This window comes from Ips typographus, linkage group LG2 (genome assembly GCF_016097725.1).
Source record: "Ips typographus isolate SLU linkage group LG2, UJ_Ityp_2.0, whole genome shotgun sequence".
NCBI lineage: Eukaryota > Metazoa > Arthropoda > Insecta > Coleoptera > Curculionidae > Ips > Ips typographus.
Genome location: NC_138423.1, coordinates 9,591,173 through 9,618,861, shown reverse-complemented (window position 1 = coordinate 9,618,861; position 27,689 = coordinate 9,591,173). Strand labels below are relative to the sequence as shown.

Genomic DNA, 27,689 nt, shown 5'->3' with positions numbered 1-27,689 from the left:
TAGGTAAGAGTGGAATAGACATTTCTGTATTTTCTGCGCACAGCACCAGGCACGCTGCGACTTCAACAGCAGTTCGGAAAGGTGTTAGCCTAGATGTAATTCGACTTTCTGCGGGTCAGAAGCATCAAAGAATTTTGCCAATTTTTATAACCGCCCCTTGTTAGCTAATAATAATTTTGCGCAGGCTGTGTTTGGAGATTAGAGTTAGTATATTATACTACTTTGAGTTGAGTTCTTTAGTGTTATATTTTATGTTGCAGTTTTATTACTTGGATCACGTTTTTTATAATTTTTGTTACGTTTGATTGGGTTTTTCGTAATAAACTATATATAATCTGCTTTCCGTTTAATTGCTGCAAATTTCGATTTTTTGTCTTTAAACATCTACAATATGAATTCTTATTTATGAAGACGAGGCCAAATATAATTATAAGATCAAACAAACTTACCTAAGTGATGTTCGATCTTAATTATATGTAGGCCTCGTCGAAATAAATAAGACCCTCCCTATTTCCCTGATCCCCTTAATTCAATTTGCACCAGTAAACTAGATTTCTTTAAATAAATGAGATACCGAGCGCCACCGTAGGCGGACGGGGGTAGGTACCGGGAATATCGATTTTTTTATTTCTTTCTTTTAAATGTGTGGCTTGACCCTAGAAGCGGGGTACTACAATATGAATTCTTATTTATTTCGACGAGGCCTACATATAATTAAGATCGAACATCACTTAGGTAAGTTCGTTTGATCTTATAATTATACATCACTAAAATCAGAATAAAACGTACTATTTGGTGGGCTAAAAATCGAATATGGCGCCCATAAGAAAAAAGAAAGTTGGTGATGACTCCCAAAAAACGAAACGTCGTGTGGCAAATTTGAATCCATCATCGAATAGCTGGAGAAAAGTGGCAATGAAAAGATGCTTTTAGTTTTGAGATATCTCTTCAAATAAAGGCCGTCTGACACGATAGTAATTTTTGTAATAAAATTGTGGACAAATTTGTGACGAAAAAATAGTCGTCGTGTCATACAAGATTTAGTATCCAATTTAGCTGTTAAAAAAATTTATTGACAAATTTTATAGAATTTGTTCTAAAAATTGATAATTTTTATTACAAATCATGCGCACTGCATTTTTGTTTGTCTGTCATTTCAATATTTATGACAAATGCATTTTGTCAAGTTTCGTGACGCCTGTATTTTTAACTTCATATTTTGTTGATTTTGGTTATGTGCGTTTTTTGAAAACTTGGAAAGTGCCGCCAAATCTAGTTAATTTCTTTTCTTATAATAATTGGAACCAATAGTGAGTTACGAAAAATGTCTTGGTCCAGAGATCAGTGCGAGTTAATAATCGACGAATATCAAAAACACCCTTGCTTATACGCTGTTAAATCATTAAGCTATAGGAATAAACATGCCAGAGCCGCAGCTTTCGAATCTATCGCCAAATGTTTAAAGCAGCTTAAACCGCTCGTCACCATAAGTGAAATCAAACAGAAGCTTAGTGGCTTAAGAGGTAATTTTATGACTGAACACAGGAAGTGCATGAATAGTCAAACTAGTGGTGCTGGAGAAGAGGAGGTAGCAGTAATATTTTAGTAGGTTTATATCATATAACTTAACACATAAGTTTATGTTGCTTTAGGTTTACGTGCCTAGTATATGGTATTACCAAAGGATGATGTTTTTGTTAGAGCATATTGAGGTACGAAGCACTTTGGATACTCTTAGAGATGAATCTGAGAGCTTGATCAGTAATGATATCACGGATAATGAAGACACTCAACATTCAGAGGATCAAAGTGAAGACATTATTGAGTATACTGTTTGTGATGATGGCATTCTCACCCCAACAATAGACAAAGAGTGTACCGCTACATTTTTGGCTACTCCTCGGGCTGCAACCTCTAAACAGTCGAAAGTTCACAGATATGATGATGCTCCAAAACCAAAGAAAAGCCGTTGCAACGATGAACAGCAACTACTTCAAGGAGCTACAATGGCGCTTACTAATATAAGTAGCAGCTTCGATAATCATATGAAGAGCCTCAACTCAAGTAAAAACCAAACTGGTCCCATTAGCGACAATGACATATTGGCCAAATTTATTACAACTAAATTAAATATGATAACAGATCCAAATGTACGATTACACACAGAGCAAGAAATTATTTCATTGTTATATGATGGCATTAAGAGATGTGGTGAAATAAAATAAAAAGAACTGTTCAGTTATTTAGGAAAAATAAATCAATGGACCTTACTTTTTTTTTATTCAATCACTTTTTTAAAGTAAAATTTAAATTGTGTGAAGTAGTAGTCCATTTTTCTCAAAGTGGAGGTGTAAGTGTAAAAGTGATGGGAAAGAACACACAGCCTTCTCCACAAAAAATTTATTCAAGCCCCCCAAAAATGTTAGAGGGGTCGCTCGACATATGTTTCGGGCACATAAGTACCCATCTTCAGGAGCTAAAAGTTAGAAAGTCTACAATGTATTACCCCTAAATGGTAGAATCAAAACATACCCCATATGACAAGGTGAAACGCCGGCTGTCTTTCTTCAAAGGGGAGACAGCAAGACCCAAGTTTTTTAAAAAATTAATATGCCGTAAGGCCAAACATTACTGTTGTGCTTAAAAAATCTGTAATTAAAACTATAATGTTATATAAAATAGAGAAGAGTACCAAAATTTTTACCTTATTATGGAGAAAAAAACACTAAGACTAAAGTAATACTAAATAGTTCACATTATGTGTTTAGGTCGGGGCGACCCTTAGAATTTAGGATAGAAAGTTCGATCATCTTAAAATTTTTAACTAATGTCCGGTTGCACGAAGCTAACAGAACAAAATGGGCGATAAACGTTCTAGAATTTACAAAAAAGTTTTTTATATAAACATTCGCAAAGCGAAGCCGTTATTTTGATGGCGGGGGGATGGCGCAGAAAATAGTTGCAATGACAACATAGGCGGCACAGCGACAGCACCCGGCAACACCGCCCGCACAAGTGACAGACGACAGAACGACAGTCGACGACTTAATGTCAAAAGCGTCAACAGCGCAAACTACCGTAGATCAAGGAGGGGTCCAAGAGGTATAAACAAACATAAGTGAGCAGTCCGGTTTTCAACTTGAAACGTATCGCACGTCTGTTTCGTGGGCGCCATTTTGTGTCGCTAAGAAACCACGTTTCTTGAAACGGTGTTCAGAGAAATTTGAAGTTGAAGACCGAATTCCGCAGCCGGTCGAGTGGAGATGGTGGGAGCTCTAAGTGGAAACGTCGATTCCTAAAAGTCCGCGTGGCATTGTCTTGTGCGGTGCACTTCCAGGAGCCGGAAAGGGTGAAAGCCTAGGAGAGGACCACGTGGATGTGACAGTGACGGTTATAGTTTCCACGAGGAAGAACTACATCTTTTGCTCGGATCGTGCCTTTAAGCGAGTTTTTAGAACTTTTAGTAGCTATCTGGGGCTCAGGGGCACAAGCCCGACTATCTGAGCCTCTTTCGTATCGAGCTGGCAAAATACCCTAGTTGGTGACGCCATTAAACGGAGGGAAAAAAAAAAAAAAAAAAAACATAAGTGAGGTTAAGGCTATAAGCTGGTTGAACACATTGAAAAAACTGTAAAAAAGGCAAATCTGGGAGAAAATCGAACACTAAATAGTGCGTGCAGACCTGGGAGATGAAGCAGGTGAACAAAAAAAGAAGAAAAACTGAGTTTAAGTAAGGGGCTATTAGAAGTTCAGAGATCTGAAGAATGGAGCCGAGGTGTGGTTTAGCTGGTCATTGAGGCAGGTATGCCCGCCACTCTGAGAGGCCTTGTTAATCTCGAGGACCTCTAAGAGGTTCACAGATCTGGAGTTTATGAACTCTCCTGCTGCACCCCCAACTGCAATGCACTCTATATTGGCCAGACTGGTAGGAGGTTCGCCACTCGTATCCACGAACATATTAGAGAGGCAGATAAATTTTCCAACAACCCCAACCTTAATGCAAACTCCATAAAGTCTCATTTTGCTAGACATCTCTATTACAATCAACATACATTTAATATTGAACAAGGTTTCAGGGCTTTACATTTTTGTGATAAGAATAATCTCTTGAACCTCTTAGAGGTCCTCGAGATTAACAAGGCCTCTCAGAGTGGCGGGCATACCTGCCTCAATGACCAGCTAAACCACACCTCGGCTCCATTCTTCAGATCTTTGAACTTCTAATAGCCCCTTCCTTAAACTCAGTTTTTCTTCTTTTTTTTTTGTTCACCTGCTTCATCTCCCAGGTCTGCACGCACTATTTAGTGTTCGATTTTCTCCCAGATTTGCCTTTTTTACAGTTTTTTCAATGTATTTTTCAATGTGTTCAACCAGCTTATAGCCTTAACCTCACTTATGTTTGTTTATACCTCTTGGACCCCTCCTTGATCTACGGTAGTTTGCGCTGTTGACGCTTTTGACATTAAGTCGTCGACTGTCGTTCTGTCGTCTGTCACTTGTGCGGGCGGTGTTGCCGGGTGCTGTCGCTGTGCCGCCTATGTTGTCATTGCAACTATTTTCTGCGCCATCCCCCCGCCATCAAAATAACGGCTTCGCTTTGCGAATGTTTATATAAAAAACTTTTTTGTAAATTCTAGAACGTTTATCGCCCATTTTGTTCTGTTAGCTTCGTGCAACCGGACATTAGTTAAAAATTTTAAGATGATTGAACTTTCTATCCTAAATTCTAAGGGTCGCCCCGACCTAAACACATAATGTGAACTATTTAGTATTACTTTAGTCTTAGTGTTTTTTTCTCCATAATAAGGTAAAAATTTTGGTACTCTTCTCTATTTTATATAACATTCTAGTTTTAATTACAGATTTTTTAAGCACAACAGTAATGTTTGGCCTTACGGCATATTAATTTTTTAAAAAACTTGGGTCTTGCTGTCTCCCCTTTGAAGAAAGACAGCCGGCGTTTCACCTTGTCATATGGGGTATGTTTTGATTCTACCATTTAGGGGTAATACATTGTAGACTTTCTAACTTTTAGCTCCTGAAGATGGGTACTTATGTGCCCGAAACATATGTCTAGCGACCCCTCTAACATTTTTGGGGGGCTTGAATAAATTTTTTGTGGAGAAGGCTGTGTGTTCTTTCCCATCACTTTTAAAATTTAAATTGACTAATAAATGTGCCAGCACACAAATGAAGTTTTTGGTAACTCGCTATAACTGAACTAACTTAAAAATTATTGTTTCAACAGTAACCAGGGTACAGGACTCAAGTAAGTATGTAAAAAGACCCTAAATGGCAGTCAGTTTGACATTTAAATTGCACGTAAGTTGGGTAACAAAGGTTATAACAGTTATTTAGGTAAGTAAGTAAAATATATATAAAAAAAGGTTATTGAATCTGGCAATATTGTAACATAAAGATTACACTAGGTGCCGTTACCCTAAGTTGCCCCGGTCTCCCCCAGTACAAGGTTTGTGTCAGCAAGATTGGCGAATTGGGGTCATGATGTGGGTATAAATACTGCACCAAAAGCACGTACAGATTACCGAACTCTGGGGTCTCCCCAGAGGGAGGTCACTGACTGATCTCTGGGTTAGTCTGGGTATGCCTATTGTGGAACTTAACGTGGAGCAGTAGGTGACCAAGTGCCACACCCTAGATCAGCCCTAACAAAGGAAATAGTGTGGGCGCGCAGCTTAAGTTGCCGTTCCAGCTTACCTCCCTTTGTTAGGTTCTTCACGTCTTTGCCGGCTCGGTGAATGCTCTGGGACCTAAGTCTAGGGTTCATTCACCACCGCTAAAGCGCTGCCCTCCGTGTATCTTCAGCCTAGCCAGTTCACATCATGCTCCCAGCCATCTTGACCATCTGGGGGTAAGATAACTATCTAGACAATAAGGCACAACTTACTTAAATAAAGTGGGTTACCTGTGGAATCCTGCGTATTCTTCCCCTCAACCAACCCTTAACGTGACAATATGGACACTGATTTAGTAAATCCTGGTCACATTTAAGCCAGCAAAGCCCATTTTCTTTACATGCCTGCTATTATTATTTTTACTTGTGCAAACAGTTAAAATTATGACCTTTTCAATGGGCCCTGGCTGTTGGAAAATAAGAAAAACCCATAAACGAGTTAATTTTATTCAATAATAGAAACAAATTTATCTTCTACAAATTGAAATTATTTACAGCTTTATTTTTCCATGACACTGCGCCTTCTGGCGAGTTAAAGAAATTTTTAAACAAGTCTCTTGTTTCTCGAGCAGTCTGGGATGAGCGATTACCAGCCTGCTGTGCAATTGAAGGCAGATGTTGAAAATCATCTTCTAATGTGGTATAACCAGTACCCTGAGATGCTAAGAAATTATGCAGTACTACACACGTAAAAGTTGCATTGGATTGAGCAATACTCTAAAGCGATTAGCCAATATGCCAAAAGCATTTTCAATTATCCTGCTTCCTCGAGACAAACGATAATTAAATATCCTTTTTTCAAAGTCAAGGCCCCGTTCTGGATATGGTTTCATTATATTCTCAGATAGTGGGAAGGCATCATCGGCTAATAGATAGATAGATACTGTTTATTTATTCAAAACCCAAATGGGCGTAGAACAGTGTCACACAATACAGGCAGCAAAGTAGGTACATGAAAACAATTTAAACATAATAAAATCCGTTAATTAAAATTACAATACAAATAACTAAAATACGTCACAAGATATGACATAAGGTATATTTTCAGTGTCATTTGACAGAGCTTGCGGGTCTGGTATGTTTAAAGTTCCATTAGAAAGCTTTCTATATAAGTCACTATTTTGAAAAACTCCTCCATCACTTATTCTCCCATTACAGCCAATGTTTACATAAAGAAACTTATATGATGCACCTGACAATCCAAGCAAGACTATACTGTTAGTTCCTTTATAGTTGTAATAGTAAGATCCTGCAGAAATTGGTGGCTTAAATGTTATGTGTTTTCCATCAAGTGAACCTAAACAATGGGGAAACTGCCACATTTCATCAAACTCATCCGCTTTTCTTCTCCACTCATCCTTTGTTGTTGGTGTCTAAAAAGTTATTCTATTAGTGATTTAGACTAATAATACAAACTGAACATCCTTCACCTGTAAATATATTGATTGCATTATTTTTATTATGGCCTGACAAACTTCAAGGACTATTTTCGAAATAGTGGTTTCATGTATTCTGGTCGAATACATAAGTGACCGAAATGTTTCACCGGTTGCCAAGAACCTTAGTGTTACCTCTAGCCTGTACAAAATGATAATGAATGTTATAAGAACCTTTATAAATACCTATTACTGTGGAATATAAAATACCAACCTATCTCTAGGGCAAATAGATTCCCTCATAAAGGTGTCATTCTTCTTAATACTATCAGAAATATAACTTAACAGGGTTTCAAACTGTTGATTGGACATTCTTAAGAAGTTTTTGTAGGATGCTGGATCTTCTTGCAGTAATTCTTCATTCAGCATGGACAAAACATTATTATTGTTGTGCCTTGTGCGTCTTTGTAACCATGGCTTGGTCCAAATTCGTCGTTTTTTCTTGGATTTTTTCTTTAACAATACGTAGCTTACAAGTACTGCTATTGCGGTTGTAGTTATCGCAGCATGGAAATGGAGTGGCAAATCATCCATTTTAATATTATATGTAATAAATGGGTAGCCAAATAATACTTATTATTATTGTTAATATGCCGTCTACGATCCAGCACCATCAATAACAAACAGAGAAATAACAAACAACACATAACCCAAAACTTTTCTGATAATTAATTTTGACAATAATGACGTTAAACTTTTGATATTTGACAATAAAATATTGGAAGAAATGCGCAAGCGCGTGATACAAATTTATGAGCTAAATTTTTACCGTGTCATACCAACCATGTAAAAATTGTTGGTAATTTCTCAAACATATTTTGTTTAGTAATTTATTTACCATTTATTGTCAAAAATTACTATCGTGTCAGACGGCCTTAAGGTTAGAAATAAATAAAAACAAAAAATCGAGTTTTCAGTTTTTTTCGGATATCTTCGGAAGTACTCGGAAAATCGAAATTTTTAAAACGGCATTTGGTTCAGCTTTGCGCAACTTTGCCCCAAATTAAACTTTTTCATATCTCTTATGGTTTCTGAGATCCCAATGGTGAGGGTCGAATTTGCATTACCCTGTATATTGGCTGGACAAGCTACGACAGAAATATCTGCGCAATTCATGAAGTTCGGCAGCGGAGCTGGAACAGTAATGTATTTGGACAACCGTATCACTGAAAAAAACCATGGACTTTGATAATTACTTTACAAGTTACCAACTTCTGCAATATTTACAATCCAAATAAATTTTTGCGGGTTAGTTGTAGTGACAAGAGATTATAGATCACAACATCAATAAAACTCAATACATTTTTTTTTGTTTTTAGTTGGGACCATAAGAATCAAACGATTTCAAAATAATCCGCTGTTGGACGATAAAGAGCTTAAGAAAAAAGGCCGGGTCTCCCACGACACAGCTGTTAGCAGAGATAAAATTGTTATAACCAAATGGTACGACAACAAGCCAGTGTATTTAGCCTCAAATGTTGTTGGAGTCGGGATACAGAACGACTGCAAGCGTTGGGATAAAAAAACAAAACACTCACATACAAGTACCCAGACCAGAATCTGTAAGAATATATAACGTAAATATGGAGGTGCGGATAAGGCCGACTTGTTGTTGCGATTGTATCGATCCCATGTAAGATCTAGAAAATGGACACTTAGAATGATCTCCCATGCATTTGACGTTGTACTTGTTAACTCTTGGCTAGAGTATAGAAAAAAAAACGAATCTTTGGGTATAAGAAGAAGCAAAACTTACGATCTTTTTCAATTTCGTCATAAAGCTGCCTAAAAACTTGTATATAGCGCAGTCATCCAAACGAGGTAGGCCAAGCTTACAAAACGGCATTGAAAAACCTTCCCCAAAACTGCAAAAAGTTGAAAGTAAACCAGTAAAAGAAAAAAGACTAGATGGAGTTGATCATTATCCACAGATGACAAGCCCAATAATACCAGGTGCAAGTTGCCAGGCTGTTCTTCAAAAACACATGTTTATTGTGTAAAATGTGAATTACATTTGTGCTGCTTTAAGGGTAATAACTGTTTTTATAATTTCATAACAAATAAGAGTTTTAATAAATAAAACGTCCTCAACGTATATGTATATGAATTTTCCACTTAGACATATTGTCTTTCGTCGACGGCATGACGTCACGGCCGTAGGAAACCAATTAGACTAATTCACGAAAAATCATAAAAAAATGAATATTTTTCCCTCAAAACGCCAAATTTTTTCAAAATGTTTTTAGAAGTGTCATGACTGAAAGGGTTAATATACCGTATTAGTCGTGACCTGACGTCCAATCGACTCAAATTTGTATTCCCCAAAATAGTGCAAATACGAGTAGAAATGCCGTCGCCCCAACGTCGGTTAATCGAACGTTGGATCAACGCCCAAATGCCGTTTGGGCATTATGCATAGTTCTTAGAAATCACATGTGATTAGCATTAATTCTTCGATATAAATAGGAGCTGAGCAGACACAAAAAGTTAAATTTGCTGTAGGATGTTAATCAATTGGAAAATAAATTGTACGTTAGATAGATATTACTGATTGCTGGTCCTTGTTCCTCCCAATGTCAACTTCTGCACAGTTACTCAGTTCGCCATGCGTAGATTGACATTTAAAGGAATGACAAGATTTCTAATACTTCAGCATTTAGTTGGAAATTAAATGAAAAGTATTCGGCCAGATATTGTGGATAGAACAATGCTGCATATGGCATAACAGCAAATCGAAATCGCAAATAAAACTACACACCACCCGCGCCCCAATCATTAGTTTATTATTAAAATTAAAAAAAAATCCAAGATTGACCTGGATGACCTTTTTTTGCTTCTCGCTTCACCGGGAGAATATCTGTAACAAAAAAAAAATATTATCACGAAAATATAAGAAATGTCAATGTGTTTTAAGTTTTAACTCGGTTTTAACCAATGTTAGCTGAAGCTTGAATTTATATTGTAGCATAAAATCAGTATAAAAATTCATTATACATTGAATTACCATTCAATCTAGCACACAGGTGGTCTATTTCTGACCATAAACAAGTTTAGAAGTATGAAAATTATACGCACAGTTTCGAGGAAGGTATTTACCATACACATCTGTTCGCATGTTTTCGTATACGTAACTTAACGTATAATATCAGAAATTTACTGACTTTAAAAAAAAAATATTTTATGCAAAACACGTATTTGTTAGCACACGAGAAAACCCACCAGTTAAAAACAGCGCATGGGAAATGCGCACTTTCCAGCGTCCTCACGGAAAAGGTACATTTTTTCAAACAAATCAACCAAAAAATAGATAGTTTTCAGACTAGTAAGAATAATGAAAAAAACCTTTCCTACTCAGGTGCGGTAAATGCACTTTTACACACTTATTTGAGTGCGGGAAAGAGTACTTTTCCGCACCGGATGCGGTAAAGTTACTTTTCCGCATTGCAAAATTAATTTACAATAAATTTAAAATTTTAAAGGTGTCCAAGAGCACCCTGGACATAGGAGATTAACATGGGAAAACGGTTTTAATTTTTTTGCGCCTGTACGGTTGATTTGATTGAAAAATCGTAATAATGAAAGTTGTAGTACCTACCACGGACTAGTTTTGTATATTTTTTTCGGATCTCTAACTTGAGCCCTTTCGTCGTAAAACACGAACAAAAATGAGAAAATTTAATCTTTTGAACTGCACTGTATAGGCGGTTGTCGGGCAACGGGTAAACAGGCCATTGTTGCTGGTACGGTTGCTCGACAACCGCTTATACAGTGCAGGTAAAAAGTTAAAATTTTTGCATTTTTGTTCGTGTTTTACGACGAAAAGGCTCAAGTTACAGATTTGAAAAAAATACAGAAAACTAGTCCGTGATAGGTACTACAACTTTCATTATTACGATTTTTCAATCAAATCAACCGTACAGGCGCAAAAAAATCAAAACCGTTTTCCCATGTTAATCTCCTATGTCCAGGGTGCTCTTGGACACCTGGTATGTGTAGAACGAGAGTACCCACTTGCACCAACCTTTTTATGAGATGCTCAAGCAAATTAAAAAATTGAAAAAGTTATTAAACAGATAACAAACCAAAGAAAGCCCACAATATTCAGACAGGCTTTAGTTTAAAATTGTCTAATTACTCCCTAGGTAGTGAAAGTGATATTTTCATCTCTCAAATGAGGGAGAAAACTTTTATTTTCTATAGAGGTCGTAGGAAATAGTTATTTGCGCATAGTTAAAAGCAGCAGTTAAATATTATGTTAATATTTGGTTGAAGAAGGTGTTGTTACTAAAGATATGTTTGTCAATTTGTCAAGAAAGTGACAAAGTGTCTTTAGACAGTGTGACTTTTACTGGTGGCACTTTTCCTCCCTAAGGAAGAAAAGTTTTAAATTGAACACCCTGTTTCTATTCCTTTTTTTTTTAATTATTCGCAAGAAGGCTAGTAATTATTCTTAATACTTCCCTATACCTATTTTGCACCGTTTCCTAGATGTTCCATAAAAATGGTGGCTTTGTCAGCAAAACGGTAGTCTAAACATTAATTAAATTCTCAAGTCCTGAAAGGCTTGCCGATGTGACCTTTTGTCCTCAGTTCCTTTACCTAACTTCAACCGTTTCTGACTTATTAACAGTTTTTCCTTAAAGGGTGCATACAATCGTAATCCATACCAATCTGAATACGGACACCTGCTTGGCCTTAATGACTAGATGTCGTTTCTATAACGACAACATGTTCTGACAGATATTTGTCAAATACAAAACTGGTTAAAACTTAGCACAAACAGGGGTCCGTATTCAGATTAGTATGGATTACGATTTTATACGCACTTTAAGGAAAAACTGTTATTAAGTCAGAAATGGTTGAAGTTAGGTAGAGGAAGAGTACACATAGATTTGTTCTAAATTTAATGTTCTTTTTTGCACTTTTTTTTAAGGTTTTTATGAATTATGTAAATGTACTTTACCCTTTAACCATTAACCGTATTAGCAATGCAATATTAAAACATTAAATATCTCGAAAACGGTCAACATTTAAGATCTAAAACTAGTATAGTTTTTTTTAAATAGAATACATATTAGAAAAATATTTTGAATTCGTATGCGCGTTTCAGCTGCGTAAAAAAAAGTTTAAGTCCTTTTAAGCAGCTGAAATGGTTGCAGATAGCTACTGCAAAATAGTAGTAGTAATGATGTAGCTCTATGTCCCATTACTTAAGGTTCACCCTATACATGGTTATTCACGTTATATTATTATTAAGATTGCGACTAACCTATTCACTTTCAAAAAAGTTTTGATTCTGTGATGGATACCAAAATAAAATACTACGTATTCCATTTGAAAAAATATAACTATGATAATTTTTCTGCATTTGGGACAACCGGTAAATCTTGAAAATATTTTTAAAAGAAACCTCCAATAGGTCTACATCCATCCCAGAATTAAAAGTTTGTTGAAAGTGAATACTTTAGTCACAATTTTCCGTGTCGAATATCGTGAATAACCCTGTATAATTTATAAAAAAACAAATGTTTTAATTTTGTACGTCATTAACCACAACAATTTAAAATGTTTATTGTTCAATTGAATTGTTAAAGACAATTTTCAGATTATAGTTTAGTTAAGATAACAAAAAATGGAGGTGAAAGTTAAAAAATATAAATAAATCGCAGACATTTAAATTAGGTAGGTATATGACATATTTCACAAAAGTTGAATAAAGTATGTAAAAGCTATCAGAAAAATAAGGAATACACAGGCTGTTTCATTTAAAACAGTCGAAATTACTTAAGATGAATCAGTCAACATGGTGTTCCATAATAAATGCGTTATACAGGATGTTTCACGATAAATGCGTCATATTTTAGGGTTTGATTAAACGTCAAAAAATAACTCTAATTTGCTATATAAACCATGGTTCAAAGATGTTTCGTTATGTAGATACAGGGTGTTAAAGTTTGGGTAAAAAAATCAAAATTTATTTATTTCATCAAAACAATAGGGAGAGAGATATTTTCATAAAACTTTTTAGGTGTCAACGATAAACTTCGTTTTGCCATTAAAAAATATATTTTTTATATTTGCCAGTGGCGTCTAATGGAACAAGTTATTGACCATTTTTGCAAAAAAAAATATGTACGCCACTGTTTTTCCATAAAATGCAAATCAGTTCTGAATTCCTTATTCAATTTAACACAGAAAAGGCATCCAGTAACTTTTTGGTACGTCATCTCGTTTTCGAATAAAAAATCATGCAAAAGTACCATTAAAATTAATATTAAATCTTCGAATTTCGTCTCTATTCAATTTTAAAATTTTGATTTATTCAGTTTTTTAATGAAAAAATAGGAAGATACTGCTTGTTCCTATCGAATAATTTTTTTTTTTTAAAAGACTAAATTAATAACAACAGTCGACGATTTAGTATTGATTTTATGGGTACATTTTTAGGATTTTCAATTTTTTATTGGAAAACAGAAAGGTGTACCGAAAAGTTACTAGAAAGCTATTCTGTTCTAAATTGAATGGGGAATTCAAAATTGATTTGCGTTTAATAGAAAAAGAGTGGTGTACATATTTTTTTGCGAAAACATTCAGGAACGTGTTTGATTGAACGCTACTGGCAAAATTAAAAAATGTGTTTTTTATGGCCAAACGTGCCTTATCGTGGACAGTTGACACCTGCAAAGTTTAATAAAAATATCTGAGACCGGTTTGAAGAAATAGATCCAAACTTTAACACCCTGCATCTCCATAACGGAACATCTTTGGCCCATGGTTTAGCAAACTGGGGTAATTTTTTACTTTTAATCAAACCATAAAATATGACACATTTATCGTGAAACCCTGTATTTTAGGGTTTGATTAAACGTCAAAAAAAACCTAGTTTTCTATATAAATCATGATCCAAAAATGTTTCGTTATGGAGGTACAGGGTCTTAAAGTTTTGATAAAAAAAATTTTATATTCAACAAAAATATTCACCAACTCGTTCAATTGGATACCACTGGCAAAATTGAAAAATGTCTTTTTTATTGCAAAGCGTGCTCTATTGTTGACACCTACAAAGTTTTATAAACATAGGAATCTGCAGCCCTTTTGAAGAAATAAATAAATTTAGATTTTTTATCAAAACTTTGATACCATGTATCTCTATAGCAAAACATCTTTGGATCATGGTTTATAAAGCAAAGTAGAGTTATTTGGTTATATTTCAATTTTGGTATTTATACCAAAATATGACGTATTTATCGTGAAACACTCTGTAAAAAAATCGAACGCCCTGTAGCATCTAACGCAAATTTATTTGCGTAAATCTACTTTGTGCTCCCTGTACAAACAATGGTAATTGGTAATACAGAAAATTTTATATCACAGTTCATCAAATATTAGTAAAACCTCGAGGAAAACTATTAGGTTGAAGTATAGATATCAAAATAAAACTTTAAAAAAAATTCTACCTAGTATCTACAAATGTATTAAAAAATATAAGGTTCTATTCAAAATAAAAAAAAACAAATGCCTGGTTTATACCCCCAAATTAATTAAATGTAAATTTGTACCGGGTGACCCAATAAGACTGTTCCTCGACCATATCTCGGGAACCGTTCGTCGTATGACTTAGGGGTAAATTTTTTTTAGGTTAATTGGCCCTGACGAATCGCTGGAGAATATTTTAAAGTTCTAAAAATTACCACCAGAGGCCGTAACTGCCAGCTTAAATTTTTAAATTGCATTTTCTATAAATTTGACACAATAAACTAGAATTTTTTTTCCACATTTTTAAAGCGAACCAATTTATCTATTATTTTCGTAAAACACAAATTTCTGTTATTTCAAAAACAAAGATGGCATGGGGTGTTCAATTGTTTTTACAATAACCTGCTTTAACTTCTTAACAGTTTGACCAATTTCAACAAATTTGGTATTGTTGAAAAGACCATTTCTTGGGCAATAAGAATCAACCAAAATATAGTTAATTTAGTTGATTATTTCTCCGCCAGGGGGCTAGTTTTGACACCATAACTCAAATTCCAAAAAAGATAAAAAAATAAATGGAATGATATGACCTTTTTCTTTACGAAAAAGTAGCCAAAGAACATCCAAATAGGTCAGTGAAAACTGTTTTTCAAATTCTGGTTCCTAACCTGAAATATTGAGCAAATTAGATTAATGGATCTTTGAAGGCCCAGGATAGCGCGGTAAATTTCATAAAACTATTAAAAATCAGGGTTTGAAAATATCATGATATTTATATAAATATCATATCACATGATATATATCGGATATATATCAGATATACAGGGTAATTCAAATTCGACCCTCACCATTGGGATCTCGGAAACTATAAGAGATACGAGAAAGTTTAAATTGGGGCAAAGTTGCGCAATGTAAAGCTCAACCAAATGCTGTTTTAAAAATTTTGATTTTCCGAGTACTTCCGAAGATATCCGAAAAAAACTGAAAACTTGATTTTTTGTTTTTATTTATTTCTAACCTTATTTGAAGAGATATTCCAAAACTAAAAGCACCTTTTCTTTGCCACTTTTTCTCAGCTATTCGATGATGGATTCAAATTTGCCACACGACGTTTCGTTTTTTGGCAGCCATCATCAACTTTCTTTTTTCTTATGGGCGCCATATTGGATTTTTAGCCCACCAAATAGTACGTTTTATTCTGATTTTAGTGATGTATAATAACTTATGATTTGCTTCATAAATAACAAAATAATTCAATAAAAACTATTTTTACTTTAGTTATTGACTTTGAGTTAATGGGCCGTTTTAAAAAATGTCATTATTTGACAGTACTTGTCAAACACGATAATTCGGACGATCATTAGAGCTTTTAGAGATTTTACCTTAGTTAGCTTTGTTAATGAGACGTTTTATGAAGATTACTTGGTAGTACTTGTCACACGCAATTGGTCTGAACATACTTAGTCACAAAGGTGTACACGTGACTTGACTTAAACCGGTTTATTCACTCGGAGCTTAGGCCACTCGCTACGCTCTGGACCAAGTTGTTCTTTTCGTGAATAAAAAATGGTTTAAGTCACTTGCTGTTGTAACGAAGTTACTAATTTTTTGTTAATATGTAGAATTAGATTAAAGAAAACAATGCGCAGCCTCACACGCTTAAGTTACAATGCGTCTTCGCGACAGAATGGTGAACGCACCGCCGCGATCGATCAAGGTTCAGCGCGCAGCCGCGGTAGCGTAAACGAAGCAACATCGCGCCGTCGCGACTCGCGAGCTGGTAAACAGGTGATGCGCCGCGCGCTACATTGTTCAGTTCATCTGGGAGTTCGGTTCATCCCGGACCACTACCGACCGACGCTTCAGCCCGCTGAACGGTAAATCTTATTGTTCCTGGGGGCAAGCTTGAAGGTGTAGGTATTTCGGAATCGTTTCCTTCGGACCGCCAGTACAGGATGTTATAACACTGCTGGTTAACTTCGAGGGCCGCGACTCCGAAAACCTCTCGGCGATTTGAGTTGTTTCCTCTGGACTGCCAGTACCGGATGTTATAGCACTGCTGGTCAACTCCGGAGGCTACAATCTCACTATCGCCTAGGTATTTCCGAACCGTTTCCTTCGGACCGCCGGTACTGGATGTTATAACACTGCCGGTTAACTTCGAAGGCTATGGCTCCGAAATCCTGTAACCAGACCTGATCTCACCCAGGTCTTTCCGAACTGATTTCTTCGGACTGTCAGCTCCGGCCGTTTTAGCCCCCAACTGGTCAACTCCGAGGGCTGACCGTTTGAAAGCTGTTACTGATTCTCTGACCCCGTCTGTACCCCCAGAGCACAGTTTTCATACCGTCCGAATCTGTCATGCATACCGTAACCGTCTGTTTACCGTTTCGAAACCGTCCTAGTTCTCCGTACCGTTCCCCGTTCTGACCACTAGGTTGTGTTGTCCCCTTGTTTTCCGTTTCAAAGTTACCGTATTAATTTAGTTGGGATCTCCAGGTCCGACTGTACCGTTTATTAATATGAACACGAGGATGTGTTGTTCTCTGTTTGTTCATTTGTGCTAGAGTTTTAAGTAAGGATATGAATGTTTGTTATTTTTCATGGTTAACACGACTTGTTTAGTTTTGCTGACAACCCTGTGTTTCCTCATTTCTGTCCCACTCCCTTCATCCATTCACAGATAAACGTGAACTCTGTCTTCGACTGTGTAAAAGCTCCCCAGGTATACGAAGCGAGTTCCTTAGTTACGCTTCTTCAAATAAAACTAAGGTGGCGCCCGAGTTTCAAAGCACCTACCCCTAGGTGTGGCAAAAACCGTACCAGGACCGGTACGTAAAGGAGGCGTTACAAATTGGCGCCCAAGAGCAGGGACCGTTTTTCTGATTTGAGTCGGACCGTTTTTCTGATTTTAATGAGTGACGGTTTTTCTGATTTGAGTGAGTGACCGTTTTTCTGATTTGAGTGAGGGACCGTCTTTCTGAATTTTTCGTTTTTCCGTTTTTACCGAAAGCCGATCTCTGTCTACGATGAATACCGAACAGGAATTGCCGACCACCACTTCAGGCTTGCCTGTGTCCGTCCTCTCCGTTCTCGATTCTCAAATTACGTACATAAACCAGCTCAAGAAGGATGGGCTTATTGTGGAACTTTCGAAGATGGGTTTAAGCACAACTGGTACCGTTGATACTTTGAGAAAGCGATTGATTGCTTATCTGAAAGATGAAGATGTACCGCAGACCGTTAAGTTGACTTCTGCACTTCCCAGTATCGTCACCGTATCTAGCGCTCCGACAACCCCTTCTCTTACGCTTCCTCCTACCACAACCCGGACATTTACAACCTCTTGTGGTATACCGTCAATTTGGTCCTTTTTACCGAACTTATCCGTTAACCCTTCCGCTACCGCTGCTTTCCAAACTACATTGCAACCCTCCGCTATTCAAACCGCATTCTATCCTGAAGTAAATCACACCGAAGTACCGAGGTATTCACCGCTTCCGTTTCCAAATTGCAAGTCAGCCGTAGAACCGAGTCAACACTCGTACAGCCCGGTGTATTTAAAAGTCGAGGACTGGCAAATTTTCTTTAGTGAACAAGATGACCCGGTTGCCTTCCTGGAACGACTTTTGGAGATATGTGATTCTCGAGGAATTAATCCTGATCTACTGTTGCCGCAACTGCCGATTTTATTACGAGGTAAACCTGCACTTTGGTTTCGTAACAACCGTCACCGTTGGAGTACATGAAAACAATTTACATCCGATTTTCGCTCATTTTATTTTCCGTTGAATTATATCGACGACTTGGAAGCCCAGATTAGTCGCCGTTTGCATCGTTCTGATGAAACTGTTAATGATTACATCACAGAACTTCAGACTTTGATCCGACGCCATGGAGACATAAGTCCACAGCAAGAAGTGAGATGGTTATACCGAAATCTGTTACCGCAGTTCCGACAAATGATCCGACGTACGGATTTTTATGATGTCTTCACGTTGTCTCAACAAGCTCGAGAGACTGAAAGTTTATTGAACGAATTACAACATACTCAAGCTTGTAGTGTTCCGCCCCGTTCATCATTCTTGCAAAGAGAAGCCGAAACAGAGAGACCGATCAGACCGTTACCGCGACAACATCACCGAGAGTCCCGAGAACAAAGACTCTCAATGACCGACAGAAATAACCGTCAAGAAACAACCGAACAAACCAGAAATTTTCCCGTTGAGAACCGTGTCACTACCTGTTGGCGCTGTGGAGAAATAGGTCATTACCGCACGGAATGTACACGACCACTTAGGTTGTTCTGCTCCAGATGTGGGCGACAAGGTGTACAGACACGACAATGTACTTGTCACCAACAGGGAAACTAGATAGGCGTCGTTTTACCCCGAGGAGTAGACGACGAACCGACCAGCAATCCTCGAAGCTGACTACCGAAAGTTTACCGATTGTTTCTGTACCGTCTGTTACCGTACCATCCGTTTCAATTGTCACCGAAAATTCACTGTCCGTTTCTGTCCCGTCCTTTACCGAAAGTTTACCGACCAATGTAAAAGGGATACGTCGATTTCTTGGCGTAGCTTCCTGGTACCGCCGTTTTGTCAAGGATTTTTCGAAAATCGCCGCTCCCTTGAACCGACTGTTAAAGAAAGGTGTCAAATGGACATGGACTGTTGAACAACAACAAGCTTTTGATACGCTGAAGACTTGTCTAACCGAAGCCCCAGTTCTGGCTTGTCCAGATTTTTCTCGTCCGTTTGTGTTGCAAACAGATGCCTCAGATAATGGGTTAGGTGCTGCTTTGATTCAGCATAGTTCAGATGGTGACCACGTCATAGCTTATGCAAGCCGAAGTTTGACCGCTACCGAAAAGAAGTTTTCCGTTACAGAAAAAGAGTGTTTAGCAATTGTATGGGGCATTGAGAAAATGAGACCTTATTTGGAAGGATATCATTTTACCGTTGTTACTGACCATCAATCCCTATGTTGGCTACACTCTCTTAAAAGTCCTGCCGGCCGTTTAGCACGTTGGAGTATATACCTTCAGCAATATGATTTTGACATTAAGTACCGAAAAGGAGTGTTAAATAAAGTAGCTGATGCGCTGTCCCGAGAACCGTTACCGACAAATTTAGAGCAACAATCTTGCGCAAAAGTAACTCTTCTGGAAGATTTTGAAGAATGCTCTTGGTATAAAGCTAAGAAAGCTGCCGTTGAAGCAAATCCTTCTGCTTTTCCTGATTATTGTGTGAAAGAGGGACGTTTATACCGACATTTCTGGGACCTGAATAATATGTCCGATACCGACTCGACTGATTCTTGGAAGTTATGTGTTCCGAAAGCCGCACGCCGTACCGTTTTAGAAGAGAATCATGATGCACCGACTGCTGGACATTTAGGAATAGCGAAAACAACCGTTAGAGTAGCCAAGCGATATTATTGGCCCGGCATGTTTAGGGAGATTGCCAAGTATATACGAAACTGTTCGTCATGTCAACGTTTCAAGAGTTCGCAACAAGCCGCTCCTGGATTTATGCAACCGTCCCGAAACAACCGCCCTTGGGAAACTGTCAGTACTGATTTAGTTGGTCCGTTACCGCGGTCCGCCAAAGGTAATAATTACCTGGTAGTCTTTCAGGATCGTTTTACCAAGTGGGTGCAATGTAGGGCCATTAGGAAAGCAACCGCGCGAGCAGTAAGTCAATCTTTCTACGAGGAAATCGTCACTCGTTTTGGCTGTCCAAACATAATCATTTCTGATAATGGTACCCAGTTCACTAGTCATGTTTTCAAAGATTTGCTCTCAGATCTAGGGGTAACACATCGTTTTACACCTCCGTATACACCCCAGGCTAATCCTGTCGAAAGAACAAATAAAACTTTAAAAACCATGATTGCTCAATTTTGTGAAACCGACCACCGAAAATGGGATGTCCGTTTGCCCGATTTGCTTTTTGCGGTTAATACCGCCAAACATGATTCCACAGGTTTTTCACCGGCTTTCTTAAATTTTGGTAGGGAGTTAGAGCCTCCAAAAGCTCTGTACCGTTTAAAACCGTCAATCGTTGCAACATCTTCTTCCCCGACACATAGTGATCCACAACCGACTGATTTTTCCGCTCATAATGAGCGCACAAAAGCTCTGTATGATATTCACGAGCTTGTCCGTTTTCACTTAGGTAAAGCTTTTTCCGTGCAAAGTAAATTCTATAACCTGCGTCGTCGCCCATGGAAATGTCACGTGGGAGATAAAGTTTTCCGTCGTGAAGTAGTCTTATCGTCTGCTGAAAAAGGTTTCGCTGCCAAGTTGGCACCAAAATATTCCGGACCGTACACCGTTACTAAAGTTGTTTCTCCCGTTGTATATAATTTGAAAGACGTTTCTGGAAAAGTACTTCGACGAATCCACATTAAAGACCTGAAACCTGCCGATGACAGTTCGAATGCCGAACCTTTGTAATTTCTAATATGCTTATAGTCCGTTTGGTTTTCTTTATATAGATGCCCTGCCGAATACCGACGTCACGAAGACGCCTTCCTGGCGAACCACCGCTTGGTGCGCCAGTGGCCGACCAGCCCATTTGTATAAGAGGGCATTATGCGCAAAGGGTTTTAGCCGCCAACGCTCAGATAGAGAAAATCAGACAAGAGGCCAGAAAACTGTCAGAGGTGACAAAAATTAGGCAAAGGCCAAAAATTCTGTCCGACATTGTGGTGGTGCCGCCGAGAAAACCGCCACAGCCGACCACAAAACCACCGGAGCCGGCTACACCACAGACTACGCCCACGCCTACTAACATAACAGATTTGGCTAACGAGGTGGCGAGGTATGGCGTTAGTCCAAACCTTTGGCCACCATGGCTAAAGGCCGCTTTGGCGAAGCTCCGCCCGGAAGGTTGCCCCCCAAATAAAAGACTACGAAAAAGACTCGTGACCGTAACGGGGCAACTCTTGTATATCAATGTGCCCTAAAATGTTTTTTTTTTGTTGTGATGTGTTTGCGTGTTACCGTTTCCTAGCCAGTAGATATAAGAATTAAGCTTCCGTTCAAACAGTAAGTCAACCGACTTCTCATTTTAATTTCCGTCTTAAGGCAAAGAATGTCGCAATCACCCACTCTGGAGCTAACCGAGTCCACCAGTTGGTTTGACGCGATTGAAGAAGTGGACACAACCGCCACTTGTACCGAACCGACGACTAAGAGGATACAAGAGCCGAGATTTCTGTCCGTTCAGCAAGGTTTATGCTGGAGATGTGGAGAAGTAGGCCACCACCGAGCTTTTTGTACAAAGCCACCAGTTCTGTTCTGCTCGAGATGTGGACGCATAGGTCAACTGTCCAAGGACTGTAGATGCTACCAACAGGAGCCTCAACTAAAGACAAAAACTTTACCGCCGCCGAGAAACCGCACCGACAATGGAAGAACTTCATCACTGCCGAAGAAGCGCTCCGCAAGTCATACCCAAAGGCCTGCAAAAAGGTCCCGTGGTGTTCAATGTGATATGGGAAAACTACCCCACTGCCGATGTAGTTTCCTGACAATGGGATATGGAGGATATGCAGACTAAGAAGATATTAGAGACAAATCGTAGTTTAGTGTTTGTGTTAGGATAAGTAGTGTAGGTTTAAGGTTTAAGGTTTAAGGTTTTAAAAAAAAAGAAAACAAAGTTTTATTTTTTTTTGGTAAGAAAGGGGGAAATGTAACGAAGTTACTAATTTTTTGTTAATATGTAGAATTAGATTAAAGAAAACAATGCGCAGCCTCACACGCTTAAGTTACAATGCGTCTTCGCGACAGAATGGTGAACGCACCGCCGCGATCGATCAAGGTTCAGCGCGCAGCCGCGGTAGCGTAAACGAAGCAACATCGCGCCGTCGCGACTCGCGAGCTGGTAAACAGGTGATGCGCCGCGCGCTACATTGTTCAGTTCATCTGGGAGTTCGGTTCATCCCGGACCACTACCGACCGACGCTTCAGCCCGCTGAACGGTAAATCTTATTGTTCCTGGGGGCAAGCTTGAAGGTGTAGGTATTTCGGAATCGTTTCCTTCGGACCGCCAGTACAGGATGTTATAACACTGCTGGGTAACTTCGAGGGCCGCGACTCCGAAAACCTCTCGGCGATTTGAGTTGTTTCCTCTGGACTGCCAGTACCGGATGTTATAGCACTGCTGGTCAACTCCGGAGGCTACAATCTCACTATCGCCTAGGTATTTCCGAACCGTTTCCTTCGGACCGCCGGTACTGGATGTTATAACACTGCCGGTTAACTTCGAAGGCTATGGCTCCGAAATCCTGTAACCATACCTGATCTCACCCAGGTCTTTCCGAACTGATTTCTTCGGACTGTCAGCTCCGGCCGTTTTAGCCCCCAACTGGTCAACTCCGAGGGCTGACCGTTTGAAAGCTGTTACTGATTCTCTGACCCCGTCTGTACCCCCAGAGCACAGTTTTCATACCGTCCGAATCTGTCATGCATACCGTAACCGTCTGTTTACCGTTTCGAAACCGTCCTAGTTCTCCGTACCGTTCCCCGTTCTGACCACTAGGTTGTGTTGTCCCCTTGTTTTCCGTTTCAAAGTTACCGTATTAATTTAGTTGGGATCTCCAGGTCCGACTGTACCGTTTATTAATATGAACACGAGGCTGTGTTGTTCTCTGTTTGTTCATTTGTGCTAGAGTTTTAAGTAAGGATATGAATGTTTGTTATTTTTCATGGTTAACACGACTTGTTTAGTTTTGCTGACAACCCTGTGTTTCCTCATTTCTGTCCCACTCCCTTCATCCATTCACAGATAAACGTGAACTCTGTCTTCGGCTGTGTAAAAGCTCCCCAGGTATACGAAGCGAGTTCCTTAGTTACGCTTCTTCAAATAAAACTAAGGTGGCGCCCGAGTTTCAAAGCACCTACCCCTAGGTGTGGCAAAAACCGTACCAGGACCGGTACGTAAAGGAGGCGTTACACTGTATAAATAACTATTAAATCACTTTGAATGACATTCGCCTATTTACAGATGTAAACAAACAAACATCAATGTTACATCTACGGGGCGCGGTGCAAATTTAATAGAACTGTAATTTTAGTTTTTTTTTTTAATATAAGAAGTCGAAATTTAATAAAATACTGTATAAGACACGTGACTTAAACCGGTTTATTCACTCGAATAAATATGAATGAATAAAAAATGGTTTGTCACTTACTGTATAAATAACTATAAACTTGCACTTAACATTATACAAAATTGAAATTTGGCAAAAAATGAAGTTCTTAAAATGATGATCTTTCTCTTGGAAACATAAATAAGCCTTTTAAGTTAGAGATAATGCTAACAAATCTCTTTTTCTGATTAACCTAAATAGTTCAGCAAGGCTTGTATAATAATAACATTTTCTGCGGGGGTTTCTTTTCTAGATACATTTTTAACTATGATTGACGCTCTAATGATCATCCGAATTATCGTGTTTGACAAGTACTGTCAAATAATGACATTTTTTAAAACGGCCCATTAACTCAAAGCCAATAACTAAAGTAAAAATAGTTTTTATTGAATTATTTTGTTATTTATGAAGCAAATAATAAGTTATTATACATCACTAAAATCAAAAATGTAGCTACATAATGAATAAAACGTTATAGTTATAGAAGCAATTGTGAGTCTAAATAGAATTCATTTAGGCATTATTTAAAAATACCATATATCATCAGAATATACATGTTGCTCCAAAGGGACTAAACGTTATACCTTAAGTTAAACCTTCTTTTTAAGTTATACCTTATACTTTTTAACATACAAATATATTGGTGGTATATTTTTTGGCAGAAATTGATTCCAAAAATCACACAAAAACAGGAGGACATTACAATGCAATAGACAAATTTCGAGAGGAACATTAAAGTGACTTAATAAGTTCAGGATGCATTTAGTCCCTTTGGAGCAAGATGAATGGACGATATGTGGTATTTTTTAAATAATGCCTAAATGAATTCTATTTAGACTCACAATTGCTTCTATAACATTTTATTCATTATGTAGCTAAATTTTTAATAGTTTTATGAAATTGAGAAAACTTAATTTGACTTCAATGAAAATTTAGTTTATTTTTAATTCGCAGGTCTACATAGACGTAATTAAAAACTTAATTTTTGTCCATAACAACACGTAGTAAACAAAGTAGTTGAGGTTACTTTACTCTGGCTTGATATCGAGGGGTAGACCGCCGATAATTTTTTGTACACCAAAATGCCTTTTTGCATACGAAATACCTTGAAATTCCTTTAAAATACCTCACAATGCTTCGATTATGCCTCATAGTGATAATGCCTTAAAAAAACTGCCTAAAATGCCTCTAACTGCTTTGAAATACATCAAAATGCCTTTAAATTATTTAAACTGCCTTAGGATACCTTAAAATGTTTACACATTTGTTGCTTTCTTAAATACAGACATAGAAACAGTTGAAGTAATTTAAATTTAGACAGTAATAAAATTGTAAGAACTATAGGTCACATGACTTGATAATTCAATTTTTGAGCTTGCAACATTGTAAAGGCTAGTTGACATTGTCAAAAACAGTCACGTGAAGTTCAAAACGCAGTTTAAACTTTGAAAAATGGTAAATTACATTTAAACAGTGGTTAAAACTTAACTTGCAAAATACACGTTACGTGACGTTGAAAATGCAATTCTGCATGTTCTTGCAACACTGTAAAGGTCAGTTGACATCTGTCAAAATTAGTCACATGACCTTTAAAATATGGTTTAAAATTAAAAACTTTGGCAAATTACATTTAGACTATTTTAGACAGTTGTAAAAGCTGAAATTGCAAGAGACATCACGTGACTTTGATTATGTCATTTTAGAGCTTGCAACACTGTCCAAGCAAACTGACACCTGTCAAAAACAGTCACATAACTTTAAAATGTAATTTAAATGTTGATCATTTGGTAAATTAAATTTAGACATTTGTAAAAGCTGAAATTGTAAAATACACGTTGTGCGACGTTAATAATACAATTTTGAGCCTGCAACACTGTAAAAGCCAGTTGACACCTGTTAAAAACAGTCATGTGACCATAAAAATGTAGTTTAAATGTTGAAAAATTGGTACATTTTTATAATAATTCGTAATGAATATTGTTTCAACTCAATATCATGTAACAAAGATTTTATCATAATAATTACTTGTGCCTATGCTGTTATGTTCAATTTTCACTCAATTTTGTTATATTAATAAACTACATTTTGAAATATACAGACAATGCCCCACAATACCCTCAAATGCTTTATAAATATCTCAAAATGCCTCATAATGTCTTGTAGTAATGGAAAAGTGCCTCATAATACCTCGAGTGTGTACACCAAATTACCTTGGCATTCTACCCCTCGGTTGATATTGAGAATAAGTATATTTATTAATACTACAACCAAAAACTTGGGTAAACCCTGCCTCATATACTACATATAATACATATTAACTCAAGGTTGAACAATGCAGTCTACAAAGTGAACAATGATGATTATTGTGTTAAAGGTAAAACCATATTGCTTTTTATTTTAATGTTACTATCATTAAAATCAGTTAACTCACCTTAAAACTTCCTTTTTTAATCCACTGTTGTAATGTAGATAGTTTAAAATATTGCACAGGATTTTATTCTTCTCCAACTTGACTTGATTGCAGTCACTGGGAAATGTTGAAATGTAGTCACTTTCTTCATAAAAGTTTTGCTTTTTCAACCACATGGAAAAGTAGTGATGTATGCAGCATATACCAGTTGCAGATCTGTAAGACTAGCCTAATTAGTTACTAGAACCACCCTTAAAAAATGTTAGTAAAAAAATGTGTAGTAATGATGCATCAGCAATAGCATGGTTTATTACATAGGTTAGGTATGAAATTGCCATCGTAATCTTACCTGGGCCCAGCAGCTGTTGCATCCATTATGTCTATCAAAAAACATACATTTCCTTGATATTAGTGTATAATTTTCATTAATTAAATTATTGGATTTTGTCATAAAAATATAATTTAGCAGCATGTTCTAGGTAGTTTTTTTTGACATAACAAGTGACAAGTGGGAATTTTACTTGACATTCTTGACAACACACAACAGATCCAAGAGGGCGGCCCTATCAGCAAAACCTGTTTCCTCAAAGCGATACGTCGCGTGACGTCACAGTGGATGCTCGGCTGCACAGTATGAACTTAAAACCAATGGGTTATTCTTTACATTGAACAAGTGAAGTCCACCTCCACTGAGTGGAGGTATTACTTTCCTTCTGACAAAGTATTTATACTATAAAGTGATACGCTTGAATAATCAAAATATCTAAAAATACAGCTTTATTAAGTATTGGCTTATTTCTTTAAACAAAAACATTGCAGCTGCACAAAGATGTTTGCTTTACAATCATAGTACTAGATAGGTAAATATTGTCTCATATGAGTAGTTTCTAGACCTATTAGTTGAACTCACACCAAACTACCTTATTACTGCTCTTACTACGAGTTCCCAATCAAACTACTCGTCTAAAAGGACTTTCACGTTGTGACTTGAATATTAAAAGACTGACTGGTTGTGTCTTTGAAAAAAAAACTGTATTATCGGGGGTAATATCCCTAGTGCATTTAATTTTTCCGGAAAAATTAGTAAAAACGAGTTTCTAAGTAATTTGTTAAAACAAATTAATAATTTGTTAAAACAAATTACTTAGAAACGAGTATTACAATTTTTCCACAGGAAAAATTAGATGCACGAGGCGTATTTGGTAAGATTATCTCCTGAGTAAAATAAACATTTTATTTTAATTAAAACAATAAGAACAATAATTAATAAGAACAATAACTTTCAAGCTAGAAAGGGTAACACTATTCTTTATGTTGCTGTGGGGAGTGTGAAATTTTTTCGAATTTTTTTCCGGAAAAACTGTTGACAGCTAACCCACATAGCATAAAACGGACATTCACATGTATAGTATATTCTTAGAATATTTTGAAACGAATATGAGGCACTTGATATTCTTCGAGTGTACTTAGTATATTCTAAATCATACATACCTTAGAATAACACGTATAG

At 37.3% G+C, this 27,689-nt stretch overlaps 1 protein-coding gene across 3 annotated transcripts; it reads right to left on the bottom strand.

The window, feature by feature from the left end:
- Nucleotides 1-1,068: 1,068 nt before the first annotated feature.
- On the bottom strand, nt 1,069-26,700 carry LOC145725248 (uncharacterized). Of its 3 annotated transcripts, XM_081973933.1 has the most exons (6): nt 26,529-26,700; nt 26,201-26,395; nt 7,346-9,988; nt 7,126-7,273; nt 6,717-7,068; nt 6,132-6,560 (listed from the first exon to the last, which is right to left on the bottom strand). In XM_081973933.1, the coding sequence occupies exons 3-6, from the start codon at nt 7,663-7,665 to the stop codon at nt 6,376-6,378; spliced, it is 1,005 nt and encodes a 334-aa protein (XP_081830059.1). In that variant the 5' UTR covers nt 7,666-9,988; nt 26,201-26,395; nt 26,529-26,700; the 3' UTR covers nt 6,132-6,375. The 3 variants fall into 3 exon arrangements, 2 of the variants coding, with proteins under 2 accessions (XP_081830059.1, XP_081830060.1); XR_014177213.1 differs by adding an exon at nt 1,069-2,476 and having other exon boundaries at nt 2,533-7,068; nt 7,126-9,988; XM_081973934.1 differs by having other exon boundaries at nt 6,132-7,068.
- Nucleotides 26,701-27,689: the final 989 nt, after the last annotated feature.